Source organism: Oncorhynchus gorbuscha, linkage group LG21 (assembly GCF_021184085.1).
Source record: "Oncorhynchus gorbuscha isolate QuinsamMale2020 ecotype Even-year linkage group LG21, OgorEven_v1.0, whole genome shotgun sequence".
Classification (NCBI taxonomy): Eukaryota; Metazoa; Chordata; class Actinopteri; order Salmoniformes; family Salmonidae; genus Oncorhynchus; species Oncorhynchus gorbuscha.
The window spans coordinates 60532700-60555310 of NC_060193.1; the positions used below are offsets into that span (position 1 = coordinate 60532700).

The window sequence follows — 22611 nt, forward strand, 5'->3', positions numbered from 1 at the left end:
AGGCTGTCATCGAAGCCAAGGTAACGGTTGTTCACTCATCACAACTAATGGACACGCACACCTCTCCCACTGTTCAGCAGCCCCTCTGTCACATATTCCCCACTAAGGGGCCATCTCTGTCCCTCTCCCTGACACAGCACACAGATGTGCCCTCAGGCACTTTCCCAGACCTGTCAAACTATTATGGAGATTGTTCCATACCTGTCTTCAAATCCTAAACCACTTAAAGGTTGAGGAAGTTACTCTAGAAGGTAGCACATTCAGTACTTACCAACAACTGCTGCAAATTCCACTAAAACTACATCACATATTGAAGTTGACATTTCTTGCATTGTCTAACAACACTGTCATGAATCTAGGAAAGTTGTGTGGTTCAGAGTGCAGTATTTTTTGTTGTTTTATAGTGAAACATGTTTGCTAGCTAAGGGCTTTGAAGAAAATAAGATTTCAGCTAATAGGAAAAAGTATCTAACAAAATAACTAGACTGAACAACCCTGATGTTGTCGTCACAGCCCTGTAGGGACCATGATTCCCAGGCGTGGGGGTCATAGATTCCCAGGCGTGGGGGTCATAGATTCCCAGGCGTGGGGGTCATAGATTCCCAGGCGTGGGGGTCATAGATTCCCAGGCGCGGGGGTCATAGATTCCCAGGCGTGGGGGTCATAGATTCCCAGGCGAGGGGGTCATAGATTCCCAGGCGTGGGGGTCATAGATTCCCAGGCGTGGGGGTCATAGATTCCCAGGCGTGGGGGTCATAGATTCCCAGGCGTTGGGGGTCATAGATTCCCAGGCGTTGGGGGTCATAGATTCCCAGGCGTTGGGGGTCATAGATTCCCAGGCGTGGGGGTCATAGATTCCCAGGCGTGGGGGTCATAGATTCCCAGGCGTGGGGGTCATAGATTCCCAGGCGTTGGGGGTCATAGATTCCCAGGCGTTGGGGGTCATAGATTCCCAGGCGTGGGGGTCATAGATTCCCAGGCGTGGGGGTCATAGACTGTCACTGTTTACACAACACCAGTGAGTTACACCCTGTAGCTGCAGGTAACCTAGCGGTTCGGAGCATTGGGCCAGTAACCGAAAGGTTCCAATCCCCGAGCAGACGAGGTGACCAATCTGTCGATCTGCCCTTGAGCAAGGCACTTAACCCAAATTGCTGGTGTAAGTCCCTCTGGATAAGAGCGTCGGCTAATTGAATAAAATGTAGATGCCAAGTCTATACATGTTAGTGTTGTGTGCTTTCTCCTCAAGTCTATACATGTTAGTGTTGTGTGTTTTCTCCTCAAGTCTATACATGTTAGTGTTGTGTGTTTTCTCCTCAAGTCTATACATGTTAGTGTTGTGTGCTTTCTCCTCAAGTCTACATGTTAGTTTTGTGTGCTTTCTCCTCAAGTCTATACATGTTAGTGTTGTGTGTTTTCTCCTCAAGTCTACATGTTAGTGTTGTGTGCTTTCTCCTCAAGTCTACATGTTAGTGTTGTGTACATGTTAGTGTTGTGTGCTTTCTCCTCAAGTCTACATGTTAGTGTTGTGTACATGTTAGTGTTGTGTGCTTTCTCCTCAAGTCTACATGTTAGTGTTGTGTACATGTTAGTGTTGTGTACATGTTAGTGTTGTGTACATGTTAGTGTTGTGTGCTTTCTCCTCAAGTCTATACATGTTAGTGTTGTGTGCTTTCTCCTCAAGTCTACATGTTAGTGTTGTGTGCTTTCTCCTCAAGTCTATACATGTTAGTGTTGTGTACATGTTAGTGTTGTGTACATGTTAGTGTTGTGTACATGTTAGTGTTGTGTACATGTTAGTGTTGTGTGCTTTCTCCTCAAGTCTATACATGTTAGTGTTGTGTACATGTTAGTGTTGTGTACATGTTAGTGTTGTGTACATGTTAGTGTTGTGTACATGTTAGTGTTGTGTGCTTTCTCCTCAAGTCTATACATGTTAGTGTTGTGTACATGTTAGTGTTGTGTACATGTTAGTGTTGTGTACATGTTAGTGTTGTGTACATGTTAGTGTTGTGTGCTTTCTCCTCAAGTCTATACATGTTAGTGTTGTGTACATGTTAGTGTTGTGTACATGTTAGTGTTGTGTACATGTTAGTGTTGTGTGCTTTCTCCTCAAGTCTATACATGTTAGTGTTGTGTACATGTTAGTGTTGTGTACATGTTAGTGTTGTGTACATGTTAGTGTTGTGTACATGTTAGTGTTGTGTGCTTTCTCCTCAAGTCTATACATGTTAGTGTTGTGTACATGTTAGTGTTGTGTACATGTTAGTGTTGTGTACATGTTAGTGTTGTGTGCTTTCTCCTCAAGTCTATACATGTTAGTGTTGTGTGCTTTCTCCTCAAGTCTACATGTTAGTGTTGTGTGCTTTCTCCTCAAGTCTATACATGTTAGTGTTGTGTGCTTTCTCCTCAAGTCTACATGTTAGTGTTGTGTACATGTTAGTGTTGTGTACATGTTAGTGTTGTGTGCTTTCTCCTCAAGTCTATACATGTTAGTGTTGTGTGCTTTCTCCTCAAGTCTACATGTTAGTGTTGTGTACATGTTAGTGTTGTGTACATGTTAGTGTTGTGTGCTTTCTCCTCAAGTCTACATGTTAGTGTTGTGTACATGTGTGCTTTCTCCTCAAGTCTACATGTTAGTGTTGTGTACATGTTAGTGTTGTGTACATGTGTGCTTTCTCCTCAAGTCTACATGTTAGTGTTGTGTACATGTGTGCTTTCTCCTCAAGTCTACATGTTAGTGTTGTGTACATGTGTGCTTTCTCCTCAAGTCTATACATGTTAGTGTTGTGTACATGTGTGCTTTCTCCTCAAGTCTATACATGTTAGTGTTGTGTACATGTTAGTGTTGTGTACATGTTAGTGTTGTGTGCTTTCTCCTCAAGTCTATACATGTTAGTGTTGTGTACATGTTAGTGTTGTGTACATGTTAGTGTTGTGTGCTTTCCCCTCAAGTCTATACATGTTGAACCAGCCACTGGCAGTAATACCACTCACACTTGAAATGTCTTGTGTTTTCACTAGAACAGACTGTCTATGTAGAAACTCTCTTTCCAACCAAGGAGAGAGGAGATTCAGCAACACTGAATGTGGAATTTATTTAATTACTTTTTTTAGGAACCAATTACTTTTTAGCAATAAAGAAGCTTTAAAATAAAAAATGTATTCCATTGTTCTCTAAGTGTTGCTGAATCTCATCTCCAATTATGTTGAAACTTAAAACAGAAGTTTGTACAATACACACACACACACACACACACTGTTTTTATTTTAAGCCAGTTTCACGCGTTTCTCAGCTCGATGGCAGTGATGTGAGAGGAAGGGTTTAGGTGTCGTCTGCTGTTATCTGATACGTGATCAAGTGTGATCACATCTTCTAATTTGAGAAGTCTCCCACTCGCTGAAGCATCATCATCATCCATTAACAGGAAAAAGAGTCAAATAATGAGCTGCATGCTGCCGTGATGAACTACAGCTGTGAGAACGGGGAGAGAGACCGAGGGGGAGACGGAGGGGAGACGGAGGGGGAGACGGAGGGGGAGACGGAGGGGGGAGACGAGGGGGGACGGGGGGGAGACGGAGGGGGGACGGAGGGGAGACGGAGGGGGAGACGGAGGGCGGGAGACGGAGGGCGGGAGACCGAGGGGGAGACCGATGGGGAGACCGAGGGGGAGACCGAGGGCGGGAGACCGAGGGCGAGACGGAGGGCGGGAGACGGAGGGCGGGAGACACGACTAATCCAATCAAATCAAAATGAAATCGATGACATCACTGCGACAGGTGTATTAGAACACTAAATTGTTCTTCCTGTATCTGGGTACAGTCTGTGTGGAGTGGAATGGACTAAATGTCAAATCAAATGTTATTGGTCACATACACTGGTTAGCAGATGTTATTGGTCACACATGGTTAGCAGATGTTATTGGTCACATACACATGGTTAGCAGATGTTATTGGTCACATACACATGGTTAGCAGATGTTATTGGTCACATACACATGGTTAGCAGATGTTATTGGTCACATACACATGGTTAGCAGATGTTATTGGTCACATACACATGGTTACACGTGGTTAGCAGATGTTATTGGTCACATACACATGGTTAGCAGATGTTATTGGTCACATACACGTGGTTAGCAGATGTTATTGGTCACATACACGTGGTTAGCAGATGTTATTGGTCACATACACGTGTTTAGCAGATGTTATTGGTCACATACACGTGGTTAGCAGATGTTATTGGTCACATACACGTGGTTAGCAGATGTTATTGGTCACATACACGTGGTTAGCAGATGTTATTGGTCACATACACGTGGTTAGCAGATGTTATTGCAGATGTTATTGGTCACATACACGTGGTTGGTTATTGGCAGACGTGGTTAGCAGATGTTATTGGTCACATACATGTGTTTAGCAGATGTTATTGGTCACATACACATGGTTAGCAGATGTTATTGGTCACATACACGTGTTTAGCAGATGTTATTGGTCACATACACGTGGTTAGCAGATGTTATTGCTGGTGTAGCGAAATGCTTGTGCTTCTAGCTCCGACAATGCAGTAATATCTAACAAGTAATATCTTAACAATTACACAACAACTACCCAATACACACACATCTAGTAAAGGAATGGAATTAAAAATATATAAATATATGGACATGCAATGTGAGAGCGGTATAGAATAAGATATAGTATATGATACAGTATATACATATGAGATGGGTAATGCAAGATATGTAGACATTATTAAAGTGGCTAATGTTATATTTATTAAAGTGGCCAGTGTTCTATTTATTAAAGTGGCCAGTGTTCTATTTATTAAAGTGGCCAGTGTTCTATTTATTAAAGTGGCCAGTGTTCTATTTATTAAAGTGGCCAGTGTTCTATTTATTAAAGTGGCTAGTGTTCTATTTATTAAAGTGGCCAGTGTTCTATTTATTAAAGTGGCCAGTGTTCTATTTATTAAAGTGGCCAGTGTTCTATTTATTAAAGTGGCCAGTGTTCTATTTATTAAAGTGGCTAGTGTTCTATTTATTAAAGTGGCTAGTGTTCTATTTATTAAAGTGGCCAGTGTTCTATTTATTAAAGTGGCCAGTGTTCTATTTATTAAAGTGGCTAGTGTTCTATTTATTAAAGTGGCTAGTGTTCTATTAAAGTTATTAAAGTGGCTAGTGTTATATTTATTAAAGTGGCTAGTGTTCTATTTATTAAAGTGGCCAGTGTTCTATTTATTAAAGTGGCCAGTGTTCTATTTATTAAAGTGGCCAGTGTTCTATTTATTAAAGTGGCCAGTGTTCTATTTATTAAAGTGGCCAGTGTTCTATTTATTAAAGTGGCCAGTGTTCTATTTATTAAAGTGGCCAGTGTTCTATTTATTAAAGTGGCCAGTGTTCTATTTATTAAAGTGGCTAGTGTTCTATTTATTAAAGTGGCTAGTGTTCTATTTATTAAAGTGGCTAGTGTTCTATTTATTAAAGTGGCTAGTGTTCTATTTATTAAAGTGGCTAGTGTTATATTTATTAAAGTGGCTAGTGTTCTATTTATTAAAGTGGCTAGTGTTCTATTTATTAAAGTGGCTATTTATTAAAGTGATCTATTTATTAAAGTGGCCAGTGATCTATTTATTAAAGTGGCCAGTGTTCTATTTATTAAAGTGGCCAGTGTTCTATTTATTAAAGTGGCCAGTGTTCTATTTATTAAAGTGGCCAGTGTTCTATTTATTAAAGTGGCCAGTGTTCTATTTATTAAAGTGGCCAGAGATTTCAAGTCTATGTATATAGGCAGCAGCCTCTCAATGTTAGTGATGCTGTTTAACAGTCTGATGGCCTTGAGATAGAATCTGTTTTTCAGTCTCTCGGTCCCAGCTTTGATGCACCTGTACTGACCTAACCTTCTGGATGATAGCGGGGTGAACAGACAGTGGCTCGGGTGGTGATGATGCACCTGTACTGACCTCACCTTCTGGATGATAGCGGGGTGAACAGGCAGTGGCTCGGGTGGTGAGAATGTACCTGTACTGACTTCACCTTCTGGATGATAGCGGGGTGAACAGGCAGTGGCTCGGGTGGTTGTTGTCCTTGATGATCTTTATGGCCTTCCTGTGACATTGGGTGCTGTAGGTGTCCTGAAGGGCAGGTAGTTTGCCCCCCGGTGATGTGTTGGGCAGACCATACCACCCTCTGGAGAGCTCTGTGGGCAGTGCGGTTGCCATACCATACGGTGATACAGCCCGACAGGATGCTCTTGATTGTGTAAAAGTTTGAGGGTTTTAGGTGACAAGCCACATTTTCTTCACCACACTGTCTGTGTGAGTGGACCATTTCAGTTTGTCAGTGACGTGTACACCGATGTATTAGTAAATGGTTGTTTTTCTATACAGCAATGCTATAGGATGTTTCTGTCGTTTTAGTGGTGGGTTCAGAGGTCAAGGTTTTAATCAGCGCTGACATTTACTTCTCTCCCTATCTCCTCTCTCTCTCAGGCCAGTTACATCCGTATCGATGGCAGTGTCCCGTCCTCAGAGCGTATCCACTTGGTTCACCAGTTCCAGAATGACCCTGAGACGCGCGTGGCCGTCCTCAGCATACAGGCTGCTGGGCAGGTACTGCACGTACAGACCATAGAAACACTGATGATAGAATAGTAATTATATTTCTACGGTACAGACCCTCTACTGGGCATATACATCCACCATGTGTCCTAATTCCAGTCCCTGTAACACTATACATCCAGGACGTGTCCTAATTCCAGTCCCTGTAACACTATACATCCAGGACGTGTCCTAATTCCAGTCCCTGTAACACTATACATCCAGGACGTGTCCTAATTCCAGTCCCTGTAACACTATACATCCACCACGTGTCCTAATTCCAGTCCCAGTAACACTATACATCCACCACATGTCCTAATTCCAGTCCCAGTAACACTATACATCCACCACGTGTCCTAATTCCAGTCCCAGTAACACTATACATCCACCACGTGTCCTAATTCCAGTCCCAGTAACACTATACATCCACCTCGTGTCCTAATTCCAGTCCCAGTAACACTATACATCCATCACATGTCCTAATTCCAGTCCCTGTAACACTATACATCCACCATGTGTCCTAATTCCAGTCCCAGTAACACTATACATCCACCACGTGTCCTAATTCCAGTCCCAGTAACACTATACATCCACCACGTGTCCTAATTCCAGTCCCAGTAACACTATACATCCACCATGTGTCCTAATTCCAGTCCCTGTAACACTATACATCCAGGACGTGTCCTAATTCCAGTCCCAGTAACACTATACATCCAGGACGTGTCCTAATTCCAGTCCCTGTAACACTATGCATCCACCACGTGTCCTAATTCCAGTCCCAGTAACACTATACATCCACTACGTGTCCTAATTCCAGTCCCAGTAACACTATACATCCACCATGTGTCCTAATTCCAGTCCCAGTAACACTATACATCCAGGACGTGTCCTAATTCCAGTCCCAGTAACACTATACATCCACCATGTGTCCTAATTCCAGTCCCAGTAACACTATACATCCAGGACGTGTCCTAATTCCAGTCCCAGTAACACTATACATCCAGGACGTGTCCTAATTCCAGTCCCAGTAACACTATACATCCACCACGTGTCCTAATTCCAGTCCCAGTAACAATTCCAGTCCCAGTCCCAGTAACACTATACATCCACCACGTGTCCTAATTCCAGTCCCAGTAACACTATACATCCACCACGTGTCCTAATTCCAGTCCCAGTAACAATACATCCAGTCTAATTCCAGTAACACTATACATCCACCACGTGTCCTAATTCCAGTCCCAGTAACACTATACATCCACCACGTGTCCTAATTCCAGTCCCAGTAACACTATACATCCACCACGTGTCCTAATTCCAGTCCCAGTAACACTATACATCCACGTGTCCTAATTCCAGTCCCTGTAACACTATACATCCAACACGTGTCCTAATTCCAGTCCCAGTAACACTATACATCCACCACGTGTCCTAATTCCAGTCCCAGTAACACTATACATCCACCACGTGTCCTAATTCCAGTCCCAGTAACACTATACATCCACCACGTGTCCTAATTCCAGTCCCAGTAACACTATACATCCACCACGTGTCCTAATTCCAGTCCCAGTAACACTATACATCCACCACGTGTCCTAATTCCAGTCCCAGTAACACTATACATCCAGGACGTGTCCTAATTCCAGTCCCTGTAACACTATACATCCAACACGTGTCCTAATTCCAGTCCCAGTAACACTATACATCCACCACGTGTCCTAATTCCAGTCCCAGTAACACTATACATCCACCACGTGTCCTAATTCCAGTCCCAGTAACACTATACATCCACCACGTGTCCTAATTCCAGTCCCAGTAACACTATACATCCACCACGTGTCCTAATTCCAGTCCCAGTAACACTATACATCCACCACGTGTCCTAATTCCAGTCCCAGTAACACTATACATCCAGGACGTGTCCTAATTCCAGTCCCTGTAACACTATACATCCAGGACGTGTCCTAATTCCAGTCCCAGTAACACTATACATCCACCACGTGTCCTAATTCCAGTCCCAGTAACACTTCTTTGATTGATATCTTCCAAGACCTGTTCCCGTTTATTTGTTATATGTAATAAATAGATAGGAAGTCTTTCTTTCCAAATTAAAACGAGCATTAAGAACAGTGAGAAAGTTCTTGACTAATGGCCTAAACTCACTAAAGGCGAGCGAAGCGAAGCGTGCGTGTGAATTTATTTTAGAATCTGTTGTTTTGAATTCTAATGACCCAACCGAAGCGGGGCGGGCAGGTTGTCCTCTTTGACGCCTCACTCAATTAAAACGTGTCTCTATTTTTGTGTTGTATCGCTAGAGATGTATTCACACAAAACAATACCAGCTTTTTTCCCGAGCTCATTTGAATTGGAAGAGGTAGCTAAGGGTCGAGGCTTTACTATACATGCTAAATTACACCAATTCATCCACTTATGGAAACAACATCGCTATCAGCAAAGCTGATTGGAGGTGTGGTCTTCTGTAGCTCAGTTGGTAGAGCATGGTGCTCCTTCCTGTAGCTCAGTTGGTAGAGCATGGCGCTCCTCCCTGTAGCTCAGTTGGTAGAGCATGGCGCTCCTTCCTGTAGCTCAGTTGGTAGAGCATGGCGCTCCTTCCTGTAGCTCAGTTGGTAGAGCATGGTGCTCCTTCCTGTAGCTCAGTTGGTAGAGCATGGTGCTCCTTCCTGTAGCTCAGTTGGTAGAGCATGGTGCTCCTTCCTGTAGCTCAGTTGGTAGAGCATGGCGCTCCTTCCTGTAGCTCAGTTGGTAGAGCATGGCGCTCCTTCCTGTAGCTCAGTTGGTAGAGCATGGCGCTCCTTCCTGTAGCTCAGTTGGTAGAGCATGGCGCTCCTCCCTGTAGCTCAGTTGGTAGAGCATGGCGCTCCTTCCTGTAGCTCAGTTGGTAGAGCATGGCACTCCTTCCTGTTGCTCAGTTGGTAGAGCATGGCGCTCCTTCCTGTAGCTCAGTTGGTAGAGCATGGCGCTCCTTCCTGTAGCTCAGTTGGTTGCACTCCTTCCTGTTGCTCAGTTGGTAGAGCATGGCGCTCCTTCCTGCATGGCACTCCTTCCTGTTGCTCAGTTGGTAGAGCATGGCGCTCCTTCCTGTAGCTCAGTTGGTAGGGCATGGCGCTCCTTCCTGTAGCTCAGTTGGTAGAGCATGGAGCTCGTAAAGCCGGGGTGGTGGGTTCCATTCCTGTGACCACCCATATGTCAAATGTGTGCATGACTGTGAGATAAAAGCGTAGATGATATTATAATATTACAGTTGAAGTCTGATGTTTACGTACACCTCAGCTAAATACATTAAACTCAGTTTTTCACAATTGCTGACATTTGATCCTTGTAAAAATTCCCTGTTTTATGTCAGCTAGGATCACCACTTTATTTTAAGAATGTGAAATGTTAGAATAAAAGTAGAAAGAATGATTCATTTAAACTTTTATTTCTTTCATCACATTCCCAGTGGGTCAGAAGTTTACATACACTCAATTTGTATTTGGTAGCATTGCCTTTAAATTGTTTAATTTGGGTCAAACACTTCAGGTAGCCTTCCACAAGCTTCCCACAATAAGTTGGGTGAATTTTTGCCCGTTCCTCCTGACAGAGCTGGTGTAACTGAGTCAGGTTTGTAGGCCTCCTTGCTCGCACAAGCTTTTTCAGTTCTGCCCACAAATGTTCTATTGGATTGTCAGTGCTTTGTGGTGGCCACTCCAATACCTTGACTTTGTTGTCCTTAAGCCATTTTGCCACAACTTTGGAAGTATGCTTGGGGTTATTGTCCATTTGGAAAACGATATTTGTCCCAATGTGCAGTTGCAAACCGTAGTTTGGCTTTTTTATGGAGGTTTTGGAGCAGTGGCTTCTTCGTGGCTGAGTGGCCTTTCAGGTTATGTTGATATAGGACTCGTTTTACTGTGGATATAGATACTTTATTACCCGATTCCTCCTGCATCTTCACAAGGTCCTTTTGTTCTGGGATTGATTTGCACTTTTCACACCAAAGTACGTTCATCTCTAGGAGACAGAATGCATCTCCTTCCTGAGTGGTATGACAGCTGCGTCGTCCCATGGTGTTTATACTTGCATACTAATGTTTGTACAGATGAATGTGGTACCTGCAGGCGTTTGGAAATTGCTCCCAATTATGAACCAGACTTGTTGAGGTCTCCAATGTTTTTTTTCTGAGGTCTTGGCTGATTTATTTTTATTTTCCCATGATGTCAAGCAAAGAGGCACTGAGTTTGAAGGTAGGCCTTGAAATACATCCACAGGTACACCTCCAATTGACTCAAATGATGTCAATTAGCCTATCTAAAGCTTCTAAAGCCATGACATTTTCTGGAATTTTCCAAGCTGTTTAAAGGCACAGTCAATTTCGTGTATGTAAACTTCTGACCCACTGGAATTGTGATACAGTGAATTATAAGGGAAATAATCTGTCTGTAAACAATTGTAAGAAAAATGACTTGTGTCATGCACAAAGTAGATGTCCTAACCGACTTGCCAAAACTATAGTATGTTAACAAGAAATTTGTGGAGTGGTTGAAAAACGAGTTTTAATGACTCCGACCTAAGTGTATGTAAACTTCCGACTTCAACTATATGTACTATCCTGCTAGCATACAGTCAATGCTCTGCCTGTTCCCGTACTGTTCACCCTCCTCGCTCTGCCTGTTCCCGTACTGTTCACCCTCCTCACTGCTCTGCCTGTTCCCGTACTGTTCACCCTCCTCACTGCTCTGCCTGTTCCCGTACTGTTCACCCTCCTCACTGCTCTGCCTGTTCCCGTACTGTTCACCCTCCTCGCTCTGCCTGTTCCCGTACTGTTCACCCTCCTCGCTCTGCTTGTTCCCGTACTGTTCACCCTCCTCACTGCTCTGCCTGTTCCCGTACTGTTCACACTGCTCTGCCTGTTCCCGTACTGTTCACCCTCCTCGCTCTGCCTGTTCCCGTACTGTTCACCCTCCTCGCTCTGCTTGTTCCCGTACTGTTCACCCTCCTCGCTCTGCCTGTTCCCATACTGTTCACCCTCCTCGCTCTGCCTGTTCCCCTGTTCACTGCCTGTTCCCACCCTCCTCGCTCTGCCTGTTCCCTTACTGTTCACCCTCCTCGCTCTGCCTGTTCCCCTACTGTTCACCCTCCTCGCTCTGCCTGTTCCCGTACTGTTCACCCTCCTCGCGCTGCCTGCCTGTTCCTGCCTGTTCCCCTACTGTTCACCCTCCTCGCTCTGCCTGTTCCCGTACTCTTCACCCTCCTCGCTCTGCCTGTTCCCGTACTGTTCACCCTCCTCGCTCTGCCTGTTCCCGTACTGTTCACCCTCCTCGCTCTGCCTGTTCCCATACTGTTCACCCTCCATGCTCTGCTTTCTCCACCTGTCTGCTTCCGGTGAGTTCTTCCCTTCAGTGAGTGTGTTCTGTGGTGTCCAGGGCCTGACGTTCACAGCAGCCACTCACGTGGTGTTTGCTGAGCTGTACTGGAACCCTGGCCATGTGAAGCAGGCTGAGGACCGGGCGCACCGCATCGGACAGACCGCCTCCGTCCACGTGCACTACCTCATCGCCAAGGGAACCTTTGACACCGTTATGTGGGGCATGCTCAACAGGAAGGTGTGTGTGTGCGTGTGTTTTGTTTTAACTGGAAGGTAGGTACTTTTCATAGAAATGCAGTACCAGTCAAAAGTTGACACACATATCCTAGGGTTTTTCTTTATTTTTACTATTTTATACGCTGACCATGAAGGCCTGATTCTGTCCTCTGAACAGTTGATGTTGAGATGTGTCTGTTAGTTGAACTCTGTGAAGCATTTATTTGGGCTGCAATCTGATGTGCAGTTATCTCTAATGAACTTATCCTCTGCAGCAGTCTTCCTTTCCTGTGGCGGTCCTCATGAGAGCCAGTTTCATCAAAGCGCTTGATGGTTTTTGTGACTGTACTTGAAGAAATATTAAATGTTCTTGAAATGTTCCCTGATTGACTGACCTTCATGTCTTAAAGTAATGATGCACTGTCGTTTCTCTTTGCTTATTTGGGCTGTTCTTGCCATAATATGGACTTGGTCTTTAACCAAATAGCCCTATCTTCTGTATACCACCCCTACCATGTCACAACACAACTGATTGGCTCAAATGCATTAAGAAGATCGAAAATCGACAAATGTAACTTTTAACAAGGCACACCTGTTAATTGAAATGCATTCCAGGTGTCGACCTCATGAAGCTGGTTGAGAGAATGCCAAGAGTGTGCAAAGCTGTCATCAAGGCGAAGGGTGGTTACTTTGAAGAATCTCAAGTCTAAAATATATTTTGATTTGTTTTTTGGTTACTACATGATTCCATATGTGTGATTTCATAGTTTTGATGTCTTCACTATTATTATTATTATTCTACAATGTAGAAAATAGTAAAAATACAGAAAAACCCTTGAATGAGTAGGTGTGTCCAACCTTTTGACTTTTACTGTAGATTTACTTAAAGGGATAGCACAAAGCCCGAGACCACCTTGTCATTTTGACTGGTACTGTAGATTTACTTAAAGGGATAGCACAAAGCCCCGAGACCACCTTGTCATTTTGACTGGTACTGTAGATTTACTTAAAGGGATAGCACAAAGCCCCGAGACCACCTTGTCATTTTGACTGGTACTGTAGATTTACTTAAAGGGATAGCACAAAGCCCCGAGACCACCTTGTCATTTTGACTGGTACTGTAGATTTACTTAAAGGGATAGCACAAAGCCCCCGAGACCACCTTGTCATTTTGACTGGTACTGTAGATTTACTTAAAGGGATAGCACAAAGCCCCCGAGACCACCTTGTCATTTTGACTGGTACTGTAGATTTACTTAAAGGGATAGCACAAAGCCCTGAGACCACCTTGTCATTTTGACTGGTACTGTAGATTTACTTAAAGGGATAGCACAAAGCCCTGAGACCACCTTGTCATTTTGACTGGTACTGTAGATTTACTTAAAGGGATAGCACAAAGCCCTGAGACCACCTTGTCATTTTGACTGGTACTGTAGATTTACTTAAAGGGATAGCACAAAGCCCTGAGACCACCTTGTCATTTTGACTGGTACTGTAGATTTACTTAAAGGGATAGCACAAAGCCCTGAGACCACCTTGTCATTTTGACTGGTACTGTAGATTTACTTAAAGGGATAGCACAAAGCCCTGAGACCACCTTGTCATTTTGACTGGTACTGTAGATTTACTTAAAGGGATAGCACAAAGCCCTGAGACCACCTTGTCATTTTGACTGGTACTGTAGATTTACTTAAAGGGATAGCACAAAGCCCCGAGACCACCTTGTCATTTTGACTGGTACTGTAGATTTACTTAAAGGGATAGCACAAAGCCCCGAGACCACCTTGTCATTTTGACTGGTACTGTAGATTTACTTAAAGGGATAGCACAAAGCCCTGAGACCACCTTGTCATTTTGACTGGTACTGTAGATTTACTTAAAGGGATAGCACAAAGCCCTGAGACCACCTTGTCATTTTGACTGGTACTGTAGATTTACTTAAAGGGATAGCACAAAGCCCTGAGACCACCTTGTCATTTTGACTGGTACTGTAGATTTACTTAAAGGGATAGCACAAAGCCCTGAGACCACCTTGTCATTTTGACTGGTACTGTAGATTTACTTAAAGGGATAGCACAAAGCCCTGAGACCACCTTGTCATTTTGACTGGTACTGTAGATTTACTTAAAGGGATAGCACAAAGCCCTGAGACCACCTTGTCATTTTGACTGGAACAGATTTGGGTTGAATGGCAAAGGGACTCAATTATCTGTAATTCTGGATTTACTAATATCCACTGCCCCAGAGACCACCTTGTCATTTTGACTGGAACTGTAGATTTGAATCAAAATCAATAAAGCCATTTTTTAAAGACCCATTTTGATGGTACAGATGTATCAAAGGTTGTTGACAAAGTGTTTATTTGTTGTTTATTGACCTTGTTGTTGTTAATTATGCTGCAAAGAACAGAGCAGTTTGATGGTCACATTCAGGGTGCACATTGTAGCAAAACAAGTGTTTCTTATTGGACAAGTCCTGAATGGCAGGTACACTCAATATATCTGTAATTCTATGGTACTAATATCCACTGCAGGACCACTGTTTCCAATGAACTGGATTTGAATCAATCAATCAATAAAGCCATTTTTTTAAAGACCATTAAAGATGCATTACAGATGTATCAGAGTGAGGTTGTTGATCTTGGTGTTTATTTGTTGTTTATTGACCTTGTTGTTGTTAATTATGCTGCAAAGAACAGAGCAGTTTATGGTCACATTCATTAGTGCACATTGTAGCAAAACAAGTGTTTCTTATTGGACAAGTCCTGATTGCGCCTCACTGATTTAGTACATTTTCTGCCATTAAGTGCTTAAAAGGAAAATGCTTCTTGAAAGTCCAAAACATTTTATTTTTGAGTGGTGTTTCCCTGTACGTGTTGTTCTGATAGGAGACTGTGTGTGTGTGTGTTGTTGTTGACAGGAAACGGTAACGGGCAGTACTCTGAACGGTAAGAAGGAGTACTTAAAGGCAGAGTTGGGGGATAAGGACAAATGGGACTTCCTGAATTTCGCCGAGGCGTGGACACCAAGCGAGACGACCCTGACAGCAGGAGGAGTGGTTGACAATGACAAAGATCCTGTGTTCTTTAACCATGTGAGTCACTGGTCTAGTGATCTGGGTTCTTTAACCATGTGAGGCACTGGTCTAGTGATCTGGGTTCTTTAACCATGTGAGGCACTGGTCTAGTGATCTGGGTTCTTTAACCATGTGAGGCACTGGTCTAGTGATCTGGGTTCTTTAACCATGTGAGGCACTGGTCTAGTGATCTGGGTTCTTTAACCATGTGAGGCACTGGTCTAGTGATCTGGGTTCTTTAACCATGTGAGGCACTGGTCTAGTGATCTGGGTTCTTTAACCATGTGAGGCACTGGTCTAGTGATATGGGTTCTTTAACCATGTGAGGCACTGGTCTAGTGATCTGGGTTCTTTAACCATGTGAGGCACTGGTCTAGTGATCTGGGTTCTTTAACCATGTGAGGCACTGGTCTAGTGATCTGGGTTCTTTAACCATGTGAGGCACTGGTCTAGTGATCTGGGTTCTTTAACCATGTGAGGCACTGGTCTAGTGATCTGGGTTCTTTAACCATGTGAGGCACTGGTCTAGTGATCTGGGTTTTTTAACCATGTGAGGCACTGGTCTAGTGATCTGGGTTTTTTAACCATGTGAGGCACTGGTCTAGTGATCTGGGTTCTTTAACCATGTGAGGCACTGGTCTCGTGATCTGGGTTCTTTAACCATGTGAGGCACTGGTCTAGTGATCTGGGTTCTTTAACCATGTGAGGCACTGGTCTAGTGATCTGGGTTCTTTAACCATGTGAGGCACTGGTCTAGTGATCTGGGTTCTTTAACCATGTGAGGCACTGGTCTAGTGATCTGGGTTCTTTAACCATGTGAGGCACTGGTCTAGTGATCTGGGTTCTTTAACCATGTGAGGCACTGGTCTAGTGATCTGGGTCCCTAACCATGTGAGGCACTGGTCTAGTGATCTGGGTTCTTTAACCATGTGAGGCACTGGTCTAGTGATCTGGGTTCTTTAATGTGTGTGCAGATGGTGTTCTAACACTGGGAAGGTTTTGAATCCTAGAAATCATACTGCTACTGTATGTTTATGTCTGTCTAACAGTATAGACATGTAGGTGCATCATACACATCACTAAACGATCATGTATCACACATATTACTAAACGATAATGTATCACACATATTACTAAACGATAATGTATCACACATATTACTACGCGATAATGCATCATTATCAAACTATCTTAAACTGCTATAATGCATCATACATATTACTAAAACGATAATGCATCATTATCAGATGAAACATCTTAAACTCACAGATCAGATATTATTTATGAAGATAATGAATGTTAGTTTACAACAGATCAGATGAATCAGCTTTACAACAGATAGATGAATGACAGGCTTTACAACAGAAAAGAGATGTGACAGGCTTTAAAGGGACAGAAATGAACTCTGACAGATGATACTGTTAGATCAGATGAATGACAGGCTTTACAACAATTCAGATGAATGGTGTGTTTTACAACAGATCAGATGAATGACAGGCTTCACAACAGATCAGATTAATGACAGGCTTTACAACAGATCAGATGAATGACAGGCTTTACAACAGATCAGATGAATGACAGGCTTTACAACAGATCAGATGAATGACAGGCTTTACAACAGATCAGATGAATGACAGGCTTTACAACAGATCAGATGAATGACAGGCTTTACAACAGATCAGATGAATGACAGGCTTTACAACAGAACAGATGAATGACAGGCTTTACAACAGATCAGATGAATGACAGGCTTTACAACAGATCAGATGAATGACAGGCTTTACAACAATTCAGATTAATGGTGTGCTTTACAACAGATCAGATGAATGACAGGCTTTACAACAGATCAGATGAATGACAGGCTTTACAACAGATCAGATGAATGACAGGCTTTACAACAGATCAGATGAAAGACAGACCAGATGCTTTACAACAGATCAGATGAATGACAGGCTTTACAACAGATCAGATGAATGACAGGCTTTACAACAGATCAGATGAATGACAGGCTTTACAACAGATCAGATGAATGACAGGCTTTACAACAGATCAGATGAAAGACAGGCTTTACAACAGATCAGATGAATGACAGGCTTTACAACAGATCAGATGAATGACCTGCTTTACAACAGACAGGCTTTACAACAGATCAGATGAATGACAGGCTTTTTACAACAGATCAGATGAATGACAGGCTTTACAACAGATCAGATGAATGAAGGCTTTACAACAGATCAGATGAAAGACAGGCTTTACAACAGATCAGATGAATGACAGGCTTTACAACAGATCAGATGAATGACAGGCTTTACAACAGATCAGATGAATGACAGGCTTTACAACAGATCAGATGAAAGACAGGCTTTACAACAGATCAGATGAAGGACCTGCTTTTACAACAGATCAGATGAATGACAGGCTTTACAACAGATCAGATGAATGACAGGCTTTACAACAGATCAGATGAATGACAGGCTTTACAACAGATCAGATGAAAGACAGGCTTTACAACAGATCAGATGAAGGACCTGCTTTACAACAGATCAGATGAAGGATGACAGGCTTTACAACAGATCAGATGAATGACAGGCTTTACAACAGATCAGATGAATGACAGGCTTTACAACAGATCAGATGAATGACAGGCTTTACAACAGATCAGATGACAGGCTTTACAACAGATCAGATGAATGACAGGCTTTACAACAGATCAGATGAATGACAGGCTTTACAACAGATTGAATGACAGGCTTTACAACAGATCAGATGAATGACAGGCTTTACAACAGATCAGATGACAGGCTTTACAACAGATCAGATGAATGACAGGCTTTACAACAGATCAGATGAATGACAGGCTTTACAACAGATCAGATGAATGACAGGCTTTACAACAGATCAGATGAATGACAGGCTTTACAACAGATCAGATGACAGGCGTTACAACAGTCTTACCGTGACTCTATCCCTCTCTGCAGTTTGAGAAGGACAAACAGCACGACATCCGTTCGTTCTTCTCTCCGGACGCGGGTAAAGAGAAGAAGAGGAAAAGAACAGAGGGTGAGGTTTGCCTATCCCCCGTTACCCCCTCAGAGAAGGAGGGTTCTATAGATGTGGAGAACTCAGAGGGTGACAAGGAGAAAAACTACAACTCCCAAGATCCCCCTGACCTCCAGGACCTAGACTTCTCTCCCCAGGTGAAGAGGCTGCGGCTGCCCACCTCCACCCTCACCCCCAGCGCTACCCACAGCCCCAGGTCTCGTCTTGGGGGGAAACGGACGTCCCTCCATGGGGGGAGAGGCACGAGCAGTAGTCCCCTGGCCTCTCTGTTTACCCCCCGTCGGCTCTCTGAGAAAGGGACCCCGAAACCAAGGTTGAGCCCCAGACCAGGACCACCAGATCAGGGGAAGGGAGATCAGTGGAGCTGTGGGGCCTGTACTTACTCCAACAGCATCCTGCTCCTTTACTGTGAGGTGTGTGAGTCCCCACTCCACAGGCCCAGCACTGGTGAGTACACACACCCACACACACACACACACACACACACACACACACACACACACACACACACACACACACACACACACACACACACACACACACACACACACACGTTGGCAGGCGTAACATACAGCAAGTCAGAAATAGACCAGCGTGACAACGTGTCTCTGCTAGATGACAACGAGGAGGACGCAACACACTGTTCACCTGACTGTCAAGTGAGAAACAGTCACAAGGCCTGTTCTCGTCGTGCAGCGCGCGTCTCAAAGTTTACAAAGTAAAGTTGATGAATTGGCCCCGGCTGAAGTTAAAGTTCCCCAAGGCACTCTGGCTGACTATCTAATAGGACTGGGAGAAGGAAGGTAACTGTCTCTCCTCAAACACAGACACCTCCTGGTTCAGTTGGCAGTACCGGGGGGAAGTGGAGGGCGTAAAGAGGGGGGTGAAGGAGGGTTGAGATCAGTCCTCAGTCTTTAAAGGATTACCTGTTCTTCCATCCATCACGAACGAGTGGCACAGGGAATTCACACAGCAGCATCCCTCCTGTCTGTCTCTCAGTAATAATAACCCAGAATAACCCTGCTAGCTGCCTGGGTTGTTGCTCTGTAAGGCTGGGTTGTTGCTCTGTAAGGCTGGGTTGTTGCTCTGTAAGGCTGGGTTGTTGCTCTGTAAGGCTGGGTTGCTGCTCTGTAATGCTGGGTTGTTGCTCTGTAAGGCTGGGTTGTTGCTCTGTAAGGCTGGGTTGCTGCTCTGTAAGGCTGGGTTGTTGCTCTGTAAGGCTGGGTTGTTGCTCTGTAAGGCTGGGTTGTTGCTCTGTAAGGCTGGGTTGCTGCTCTGTAATGCTGGGTTGTTGCTCTGTAAGGCTGGGTTGTTGCTCTGTAAGGCTGGGTTGCTGCTCTGTAATGCTGGGTTGTTGTTCTGTAAGGCTGGGTTGCTGCTCTGTAATGCTGTAAGGCTGTTGCTCTGTAAGGCTGGGTTGTTGCTCTGTAAGGCTGGGTTGTTGCTCTGTAAGGCTGGGTTGTTGCTCTGTAAGGCTGGGTTGGGTTGTTGCTCTGTAAGGCTGGGTTGGGTTGTTGCTCTGTAAGGCTGGGTTGGGTTGTTGCTCTGTAAGGCTGGGTTGGGTTGTTGCTCTGTAAGGCTGGGTTGGGTTGTTGCTCTGTAAGGCTGGGTTGGGTTGTTGCTCTGTAAGGCTGGGTTGGGTTGTTGCTCTGTAAGGCTGGGTTGTTGTTGCTCTGTAAGGCTGGGTTGGGTTGGCTCTGGGTTGCTGCTCTGTAAGGCTGGGTTGGGTTGCTGCTCTGTAAGGCTGGGTTGGGTTGCTGCTCTGTAAGGCTGGGTTGCTGCTCTGTAAGGCTGGGTTGGGTTGCTGCTCTGTAAGGCTGGGTTGCTGCTCTGTAAGGCTGGGTTGCTGCTCTGTAAGGCTGGGTTGTTGCTCCCCCCCTGGACAGCTGATGAAACAGAGCAGTTTGTCTTTCTGTAACAAACCCTGTGGGGGAAACTCATTCTGATTGGCTGGCCTGGCTCCTCAGTGGGTGGGCCTGGCTCCTCAGTGGGTGGGCCCATGGCTCCTCAGTGGGTGGGCCCATGGCTCCTCAGTGGGTGGACCCATGGCTCCTCAGTGGGTGGGCCCATGGCTCCTCAGTGGGTGGGCCTGGCTCCTCAGTGGGTGGGCCCATGGCTCCTCAGTGGGTGGGCCTGGCTCCTCAGTGGCTGGGCCTGGCTCCTCAGTGGGAGGGCCTGGCTCCTCAGTGGCTGGGCCTGGCTCCTCAGTGGGAGGGCCTGGCTCCTCAGTGGCTGGGCCTGGCTCCTCAGTGGCTGGGCCTGGCTCCTCAGTGGCTGAGCCTGGCTCCTCAGTGGCTGAGCCTGGCTCCTCAGTGGGTGGGCCCGGCTCCTCAGTGGGTGGGCCTGGCTCCTCAGTGGGTGGGCCTGGCTCCTCAGTGGGTGGGCTTATGCGTTACACCTCTGTCCAGTCATGTGAAATCCATAGATTAGGGCCTTAGAAATGTATTTAAAATGCCTGATTTCCTTATATGAACTGTAACTCAGTAAAATCGTTGAAATGGTTGCAGGTTGCTTTAACATTTATGTTCAGTAGAGTTATCAGGTAGAACAGAAATGCAGCAGTACTCAGGACCTCCAGGTGAGATCTGAATAGCGCTGGTGTAGGGGATGTTATACAGGCACCTGACTGTCTGTCAACACTAGAGGAGGGTGGTCTCAATCATAGAAATAGGATCACTAGAACATACATTGTACTTCTATGCTAGACTAGCTCCATCATCAAGGACTGATCAAGCACACCATTACAATTGTGTGTGTTTTTTTTGTCACACACACACACACACACACACACACACACACACAAAACACACACACACACACACACACACACACACACAACACACACACACACACACACACACACACACACACACACACACACACACACACACACAATCCGTTAACAAAATCGTCTCCATGTCATGCTTGACTGAGGTGTGTAATGTTTGATATCTAATCAGCAAACAAAACACGGTTCTCTGTTATGGTACTGCGGGCACCACAGGCAGCATGTTAGAAGGGGAATTTACCAGGCCGTCAGATCTGTAATGACAACCGAGGCAGAACAACAACTCTGATGGAATTAAGACTTCACATCTCTCAAAACATGACACTGTAATCACTGTCCCCGAACAGGAAATGCTGAGAAAATAATCACTATTATATCACAGCATTAGGAAATGAATGCATATTGCATTCAGACTTTTGACAAAGATCACTTTTTTAGAATAGTCAGGGGAATGTCTTGTTTGGCAGGCAGCAGTCTAGTCTGAGGAGAATGTCTTGTTTGGCAGGCAGCAGTCTAGTCTGAGGAGAATGTCTTGTTTGGCAGGCAGCAGTCTAGTCTGAGGAGAATGTCTTGTTTGGCAGGCAGTAGTCTAGTCTGAGGAGAATGTCTTGTTTGGCAGGCAGTAGTCTAGTCTGAGGAGAATGTCTTGTTTGGCAGGCAGCAGTAGTCTGCAGAGAATGTCTTGTTTGGCAGCAGTCTGAGGAGAATGTCTTGTTTGGCAGGCAGTAGTCTAGTCTGAGGAGAATGTCTTGTTTGGCAGGCAGTAGTCTAGTCTGAGGAGAATGTCTTTGGCAGTAGTCTGAGGAGAATGTCTTGTTTGGCAGGCAGTAGTCTAGTCTGAGGAGAATGTCTTGTTTGGCAGGCAGTAGTCTAGTCTGAGGAGAATGTCTTGTTTGGCAGGCAGCAGTCTAGTCTGAGGAGAATGTCTTGTGACAGGCAGTAGTCTGAGGAGAATGTCTTGTTTGGCAGGCAGTCTAGTCTGAGGAGAATGTCTTGTTTGTCTTGTTTGGCAGGCAGCAGTCTGAGGAGAATGTCTTGTGACAGGAGTCTGAGGAGAATGTCTTGTTTAGTCTGAGGAGAATGTCTTGTTTGCAGGCAGTAGTCTGAGGAGAATGTCTTGTTTGGCAGGCAGCAGGAGAATGTCTTGTTTGGCAGGCAGCAGTCTAGTCTGAGGAGAATGTCTTGTTTGACAGGCAGCAGTCTAGTCTGAGGAGAATGTCTTGTTTGACAGGCAGCAGTCTAGTCTGAGGAGAATGTCTTGTTTGACAGGCAGCAGTCTAGTCTGAGGAGAATGTCTTGTTTGGCAGGCAGTAGTCTGAGGAGAATGTCTTGTTTGGCAGGCAGCAGTCTGAGGAAAATGTCTTGTTTGGCAGGCAGTAGTCTAGTCTGGGGAGAATGTCTTGTTTGGCAGGCAGCAGTCTGGGGAGAATGTCTTGTTTGGCAGGCAGGAGAATGTCTTGTTTGAGGAGAGTCTGAGGAGAGCTTGTTTGCAGTCTCTGGTCCCCTCAGCTC

At 44.8% G+C, this 22611-nt stretch overlaps 1 protein-coding gene across 1 annotated transcript in view; it reads left to right on the forward strand.

The window, feature by feature from the left end:
- LOC124008085 (DNA annealing helicase and endonuclease ZRANB3-like) overlaps positions 1-18758 on the forward strand; it is a gene marked incomplete at its 3' end in the record, with an annotated part of 44419 nt that extends 25661 nt beyond the window's left edge. The window contains 5 exon segments of the mRNA XM_046319019.1: positions 1-20; positions 6491-6610; positions 12019-12198; positions 15096-15269; positions 18230-18758. The exon segment at positions 1-20 is cut by the window's left edge and continues 100 nt beyond it. Coding sequence (XP_046174975.1) covers positions 1-20; positions 6491-6610; positions 12019-12198; positions 15096-15269; positions 18230-18758 — 1023 coding nt within the window.
- Between the last annotated feature and the right edge of the window lie 3853 nt (positions 18759-22611).